The sequence below is a fragment of the Globicephala melas genome, chromosome 2, assembly GCF_963455315.2.
Source record: "Globicephala melas chromosome 2, mGloMel1.2, whole genome shotgun sequence".
Classification (NCBI taxonomy): domain Eukaryota; kingdom Metazoa; phylum Chordata; class Mammalia; order Artiodactyla; family Delphinidae; genus Globicephala; species Globicephala melas.
The window spans coordinates 142952160-142960161 of record NC_083315.2 but is presented as its reverse complement, the minus strand read 5'-3'; the positions used below and the strand labels follow the sequence as shown (position 1 = coordinate 142960161).

Below are 8002 nucleotides of genomic sequence, written 5' to 3'. Positions count from 1 at the left end.
AGAAGCCATTGTGGATAGCATATATTTCAACTGTATTTTCTATAGTCAGTACAGATTTTTCCCATTTTTCACTTCCAAACATGATAAAAAAATGTCCAGGTACTCATCTGCAATTTTATGGTTCATTACTTATTTTCCCCCTCTATTCCAAGGAACTGTAGATGTTTGAAATTTGTTTTTATGACATCTGAAATAAAAATGTAGTTTTTTTCTAAATTATCAACTATCTTTCCTCTAAATTTCCTTGCTATTCTCCAGCTATGACTGGAAAGACCAGACCAACTACAGGTTCTCTCCTACTTTCTAATCTGTATTTGCACAATGCTACAGTAAAATATAGATTACTCTATATTTTTAAAAATCTCCTTTATACCACTTAACCTTGCTAAGCCATCTGAACTATTCCTTTTATCCAGGCAGAACCCCATCAGAATGGCATAACAATCTTCTCTTTTTTTATTAACAAGGCCAACACACACTGGATTTTAAATAATGATCGAGGATTTTTTTTATTCATTAAGTTTCAGTATCATTACAGAAAATGTTATGGTACAGAGTTGTTTAACATTGTTTTTTCTTTGCTCTTGATTTCCACATGAATGCTGGTAACACTAATATCTGTACAAGATCAGTCTTTGATTTTATTTTTTATTCTGTACAATTTTAAATGTATTGGTTAAAAAGGCTGTCAGCACTTAAGGAAGCATTTTTCCCCCCAGTTTGTTTGTTCAAATAAAAGGTATCCAGTTACTGCCCAAGAGTACTGTGCCATGAGGCTACTGGGATGCGAGGCCCCCCCACCCCCGAACGCTCTGCGGGGATGGTTCTCCTTGAGGCAGGGCAGGGCCACCACCCAGTCACTCTTTGTTTGGCACTGTGCACATAAACACGAGATACATGATAAAGAACAAGCAAAAGCTCTCTGTAAAGCGGTTATGAAGCATACTAAGAAGGGAAATCCAAGTGTTGCCTACGCTAGTATAAATAAGCAGACAGCCTTGATTTAAGAGCATAAGTAGTTGTATTTTAAAGATGAGAAAAACACAAGTTCTGCAGGCACCTACTGCTGTCTACTAAAAGCTATCGCTATCAGACCTAGCATTGAACACACAAAGCAATTTGCAAGAAAGGAAAAATTTGCTTTGATATAATCAGAATAGAGTTGTCTGTTAAGATTTATTTTTAGGTGTTTTTTTCTTTAAAAGGTATTTAAATTCTTTTGAAATATAGTTCAAGATGTTGACCATACAGATCAACTTTTATCCAAATCAGAAAAACTAGCTGTGCCGTTGCATATTACAGGATACAGTCAATGGTATGTAGACATGCATCAAAGCTTTCTCCCGCTGGTGACCATCATAGCCGTCCGATGACCATGACGTCCACCACCTCGCCCTTGTGGAGCTCCACGTACTGCTCTGTCTTTGGAGGAAGCATCAATAATCCATTGGCGCTGCGCATGCTCATCAGACGGCTGCTCATCTGATTACCTAGGAGGAAATACTTTCATTACAGCAGCATCAGCGTCATGGTGTATGCATGCGCAGCCCTTGCAGTCCTTTTCAGAATAAAAACTGATGAACAGAAACACAGGTCTTCAAGAGGAAGAGAGATGATCAGACTTCCCAGTACCTTTTTCAGGTGGCCTTGCTACTGTATCCTACTACCTTCTCACTGAACTTTAAAAATAAACATTACAAATTATTGCTTAAAAGAACAAAACCAAAATTTTACAGCATTGTGGAAAATACCATAGAGTTTCTCAATTCAGGCTAAAATGTGACGTGTGTCTGAAAAGACAGGCTTTTAAACCCTATTAAAACAATAATGATAATAACAGCAGTGGCTACCATTTCTTTAGTATTTACTAAGTACCAGACAAGGTGGTAGACGTTTTACTCAACTACCTTATTTAATTCTCAACGACTCAAAAGAGGTTAGATAACTTGCCTAGGGTCCTACTAATTAGTTGGTGGCCAATTTGAATGCAAGTCTGATGGCAAAGCCCATCAGAGACCTACTCACTGTGCTAGCTGATGTTTGCACTTGATAGGACCTTTGTTTAATTTTTTCTGGAATCCCATCAAAAGTCGGGTAAAATATGACTAGAGAAGTTGGGGATAAAAGTTTAAAGTCTACAGCAGGTAACTTCAGAACTCTGAATTATCAACGTTGATTTCTCAGTCCTTAAATCTTACCAATATCTAGTGTATAGTAAAGGCTACAGAGAATCACACTCTAATTGGGCTTTAATCTCACACTGATGGGTGGCATAGCCCAGTCCCCTCCTTTTCCTACCATCAAAGTTATGCTCAGAACTTACTGGTTGAACAAACAGATAAAAATCTTCTGTAATTTTAGATTTGTATTTCAAATGTTTATCTAGAAAATATGGCTCCATGGAATAACAAAATCTTTATTTTTTTTTTCCTCTTGTCCTGTTATGCTACACTGTTTTAGGAATAAGTTAACATCTAATCTTTCAAAAGGGAAAATGTACAATAATTACAAAATTAGGTATACTCAAGGAAGGAGGTTATACATAAATTTGTGTTTTAACAGGATGGGTGTATAGAGATACCTGCAGGTGTGAATGACTAACCTGTACTCTGTGCCCAAGGTAGTGGTTCTTGGTGATGCCAAGTCAGTATACACCGATGGTATTCTGGGCGAGGATCCAGTTTTACATCACATGATAACTACAGAAAAATGAGGAAAAGAAAACAAACTTGATCACCTGATCATCTCTTAAAACTACAGGGTGGTGGCAGTTGTGCAAAGAGTTCAATGGACATGGAACTATCTTGGCATTCTGCTGTCTCCACCACTGCCACCTTATGTTCTTAATACAGGAAGTCCAGAGGTTGCGTTGCTCTGGTGAAAAGAGAAAAGAAGGCTAAGAAGTTGGTACCCGCAGTAGGAAAAAGGGCAGATGAAAAATATAAAGTCTATTTTTGAATTCTAATTTTACCTCTGACCTATGAATTAAGAAATCAAAGCAGATGTTTTAACATTGAAAATAAAGGAGGTAGACCTACACAAACATACAAGCTCAACATCCATTTATCGGTGTGTCATCCAACTGTCCGTCCATCCATCCATCCATCCATCCATCCATCTATCCATCCATCCAGTAAAGATTTACTGAGGTGCTAATTCAGCTACTCATTCATACACTTATCTTTAATATGAAAGGGATATTTTCTTTTTAAAATTTTTATTGGAGTATAGTTGATTGACAATGTTGTATTGGTTTTAGGTGTACAGTAAAGTGAATCAGGTATACATATACATATATCCACTCTTTTTTAGATTCTTTTCCCATATAGGCCATTACAGAGTACTGAGTAGAGTTCCCTGTGCTATAGAGTAGGTCCTTATTAGTTATCTATTTTACAATAGTGTGTATAGGTCAATCCCAATCTTCCAATTTATCCTTCCTCACCTCCCCCCTTACCCCCAGGTAACCCTAAGTTTGTTTTCTATATCTGTAACTCTATTTCTGTTTTGTAGATAAGTTCATTTGTACCCTTTTTTAAGATTCCACATATAAGTGATATCCTATGATATTTGTCTTTGTCTGACTTACTTCACTCAGTATGACGATCTCTAGGTCCATCCATGTTGCTGCAAATGGCATGATTTCATTCTTTTTTATGGCTGAGTAATATTCCATTGCATATATGTACCACATCTTCTTTATCCATTCTTCTGTTGATGGACATTTAGGTTGCTTCCATGTACTGGCTATTGTAAACAGTGCTGAAATGAACACTGTGGTGCATGTATCTTTTCAAATTATGGTTTTCTCTGGATATATGCCCAGGAGTGGGATTGCTGGATCATATGGTAGCTCTATTTTCAGTTTTTTAGGGAATCTCCATACAGTTCTCCGTAGTAGCTGTACCAGTTTACATTCCCACCAACAGTGTAGGAGGGTTCCCTTTTCTCCACACCCTCTCCAGCAGTTATTGTTGGTAGATTTTTTGATGATGGCCATTCTGACTATCTCATTATAGTTTTGATTTGCGCTTCTCTAATAATGAGTGATATTGAGCATCTTTTCATGTGCCCCCGGGCCATCTATATGTCTTCATTGGAGAAATGTCTATTTAACTCCTCTGCCTATTTTTTGATTGAGTTGTTTGTTTTTTTGATATTGAGTTGCATGAGGTATTTGTATATTTTAGAGATTAATCAAAAGGGATAGTTACTTTCTTTTCTCTTGATTATCAGATTATCCTGTAATCAGGACTGATTATATCAGTCCCAATACTGATAAACAATCTCATTAAAGCAAATAAAAGTAGTCTCATAAAAGTTATACCACTTTGGTTTGGTCACATCACTGGCACTAAAAGAATTCCTCTGAATGAGTCTTTGCTATGGAATGGCATCTTTCATATCTTTGTAACATAGCCAATTTCTGTTCACACACATTATACAGAATGACCAATCAACATTCAACCTGGAGCCACTGTTTTTTTTTTTTTTTATCTATGTCATTAAATTCATCCTGAAATCTGATCAAGGTGATAATGTGTTGGTAGCAGGTGCCTAAAAGGTATAACTTGAACAAGTTTATACAGTACATAATTATGATCTATAGCCCATCAAAGATTAGTTCAATGAAAACAAGACTCATTCCAATGCATGAGAATTAACATTTTCCATTAGCATAATAATCGTTTAAGTTACTCTATCTTAAAATGGTCTAGAAATCCTTTACTCAACTAAAACAGATATTGCTTAAATTAAATGATATAGTTAAAACTTGACCTGGAAATTTTTATTGAAGTGAGTTCATCTCTAATCCATTCTGGTTACTTTGTTTTAAAATATTCTAGTAATCTAATTAGAATATTAAAACATTCTAATTATGCTTTTTATCTGGAATCCAGAATAAAATTCAATTCTAGGGTGTTTCTCCTTAAGTCACACTCTACTCTTTCACATGATATTACTTATGTTTGTACCCTATTTCATATCTACTGGGGGGTAACTTGCCATTGTTCCTAAATTATTCTGTGCTTACCTGAGGACAAAAATCTGTCTTTCAACCTGAGTGTGTGGGTGTGTGTGTTCTCCAGCACTAAACCACAAGAGCTATTCATGTGGCTGTGTCATTTGCTAAGTGTTTGAGGTTTTTCCCCAGCAATGGCACTGAATGGCTCATGGAAGTACAGTGGAGCAAATAATATACTGGGAAGATACGGGCACCTAGGTTCTACTCCCAGTTTTACTGCTAACCGATGTGTTGTATTGGCAACTTATTTTGCTTTCCCATACCTCTTTGTTCATCTACAAAATGGGGTTGTTTGTTTTAAAGGAAGATATTTGTTAATTTAATAAACAAGAATCAATTGCATCAAATTAAAGTGAATGAAATTTTTTCACAGCCTCACAAACAGCTGTTCCTTTTGTAGCAAGAGATGAAGCTAATTAGATTTTTATGGTATTTTACTGAAATGCAGAATACTTTATTCACCAATATATTTAGTTACACTGACACTATGGTTCTGGTATATTACATCAGTTAGCTTAAGAAAGCACCTATTTACTATAAGCTTCAGTGCTTATAAGAATGATGTACCATGAGTAAACATACACATATATCAATATTTTGGTGGAAAAACACTGCAAATGGTGGATGTTTCACTTCTGCCGATTTCTTCTACTCTTTCAAAACTGGGCAGTGAGCTGTGGACTAGGAGTCCTCTGTTTCCTTTGAATATTTTGCTGGCACACAGTAGTCACTCAAGAGATAAAATTGTATTATTTGGTATAGTATTATATGGTATGCTCTACATGTGAATGTCTAAGAGAGAGAATGAGAAAAAAAAAAAAGAAAGGTCAATGAAATGAGCTGATAAGCCACAGACGGGGAGAAAATAATTGTAAAAAACACACCTGATAAAGGTCTGTTATCCAAAATATACAAACAATTCTTAAAACTCAATAATAAGAAGATGAACAACCCAGGTAAAAACTGGGCAAAAGAATTGAGCACCTTACCAAAGAAGATATACACATGAGAAGTAAGCATATGAAAAAATGTTCAACATCGTAAGTCATTAGGAAATTGCAAATTAAAACAACAACGAGATATCACTAGATACTTACTAGAAAGGCCAAAAATCCAAAACACTGGCCACACCAAATCCTACTGAGAATGTGGAAGAACAGGGACTCTTATTCACTACGGTGGGAATGCAAAATGGTAGAGCTACTTTGGAAGACATTTTGGCAGTTTCTTACAAAACGAAATATATTCTTACCATACAGTCCAGCAATCTCAGTCCTTGGTATTTACCCAAGTGAACTGAAAGTTTATGTTCATACAAAAACCTGCACACAAATGTTTATAGCAGATTTATTCATAATTGCCAAAATTTGGAAGCAACCAAGATACCCTTCAGTAGGTGAATGGATAAACGGTGGTATATCCAGAGAATGGAATATTATTCCTTGCTAAAAAGAAATGAACTATCTAGCCGTGAAAAGACACGGAGGAACAAACGCATATTAATAAGTGAAAGAAGACAATCTGAAAGGGTAACATACTGTATGATTCCAACAATATGACATTCTGGAAAAGGCAAAACAGTAAAAAGATCAAGGGTGAGCAGGGAGGGAGGAACGAATAGGCAGAGCACAGAGAGTTTTTAGGGTTGTGAAACTGTACGATATACAATGGTAGATACATGTAACTGTACATTTGTCAAGACGCCTAGAATACACAACACTGAAAGTAAACCCTAATGTAAACTATGGACTTTGGGTGATAATGATGTGTCACTGTAGGTTCATTGATTGTAACAAATGTACCACTGTGGTGCAGGACGTCAACAGCTGGGAAGGTTGTGTGTGTAAGGATGGGGTGGGGAGGAGGAGTAATACAGGAACTCTCTGTAGTTTCCAGTTAATTTTGTTATGAACCTAAATGTGCTCTAAAAACAAAATTTGTTACTTAAAAAAAAGGGGAGAATATTTTTTTCCTTCCTCTTTGTCCTGTCCATCTTTTAGAGAAGTGACCTCAAAGAATTATCTAATACAGTAAATAATTAATTGCAAACACAGTGTAATAGGGCACAAAGAAGTAAATAATCAACCCTTCTTAGGGACACTGAGAAAGGCTTCACAGAGGGCATGATGCCTGAGTCTTATGACTAAGGAATTTTCCAAGCTGAGAAAAGAGATGGGGGTGATTAGGAGAGAACCTCCTAGGAAGGAGATCTCACGTCCGTTCTGGAGGCAGTAAAAAGGTTGGTATGGTCAGAGTGCAGGATGGGAAGCAGATGAAGCTGGAAGGGAAAACAGGCCTTGGGATGGAGGGCCTCCTGTGCTCACTTGAGCAGTCTGGATTTAACCCTGCGGTCATGGGAAGCATTGAAGAATTTTAATTGGAGATGCTGACATGATTAGAGTTAGAAAAGGGATTTAAAAGGAGGCAGGATTAGAAGAGAAACCATTAAACATTGGAGCCATCATTCAAACCAGCTTATTTGGCTATAAAACACAGGGGATGTGGATGGTGGAGGGCGCTTTAGGAGAATGGTGAAGATTTGGAAGACTGCAGTAAGGAATGGAAAAAGCTGATCCACAGGATATAAAAGGATCATCAAGGGGAATTTTGGCCCCTGCTGAGGTTTGTAAATTGGAAGGGATAACTTGAACAGCTGTACTCTCTTCTCTAGTTGTACTCAGTGCCCGGGAAATAAAACTGAAGGACAAAAAAGGGAGGATTGATCTAAGTTTGTGGATTCTTAGAGTTACTACAGTTCATGGAAGAAGAGGCAAAAAACATTTGAGGGTGTTAGAAAAACACTGAAGTGATACACCACAGGATTTAGGTTGGATGAGGAAAGGGGTAAAGCCAGAAGGGACTTATGGAAAGGGAAAAGGGAAGGTGTTATAGGAGTGTTTAAATTCTTTTATATCTACGGGTAGGTAACTTGCCATTGTTCCTAAACTGTATACCAGAGTTGGTGATTTTTGAGAT

The 8002-nt window shown here is 36.9% G+C and overlaps 1 protein-coding gene across 15 annotated transcripts in view; it reads right to left on the bottom strand.

Annotated features, from left to right (window-relative positions):
• Positions 1-484: 484 nt before the first annotated feature.
• The window catches only part of GPHN (gephyrin), a 623627-nt gene continuing 616109 nt past the window's right edge, over positions 485-8002 (bottom strand). For all 15 annotated transcript variants that reach the window (XM_060294925.1, XM_030855270.2, XM_060294927.1 and 12 more), the window contains 2 exons: positions 2603-2699; positions 485-1490 (listed from right to left, as the gene is read on the bottom strand). In XM_060294925.1, the coding sequence (XP_060150908.1) occupies positions 1357-1490; positions 2603-2699 (231 nt within the window). In that variant the 3' untranslated portion in view covers positions 485-1356. The remainder of the gene's footprint in view (positions 1491-2602; positions 2700-8002) is intronic.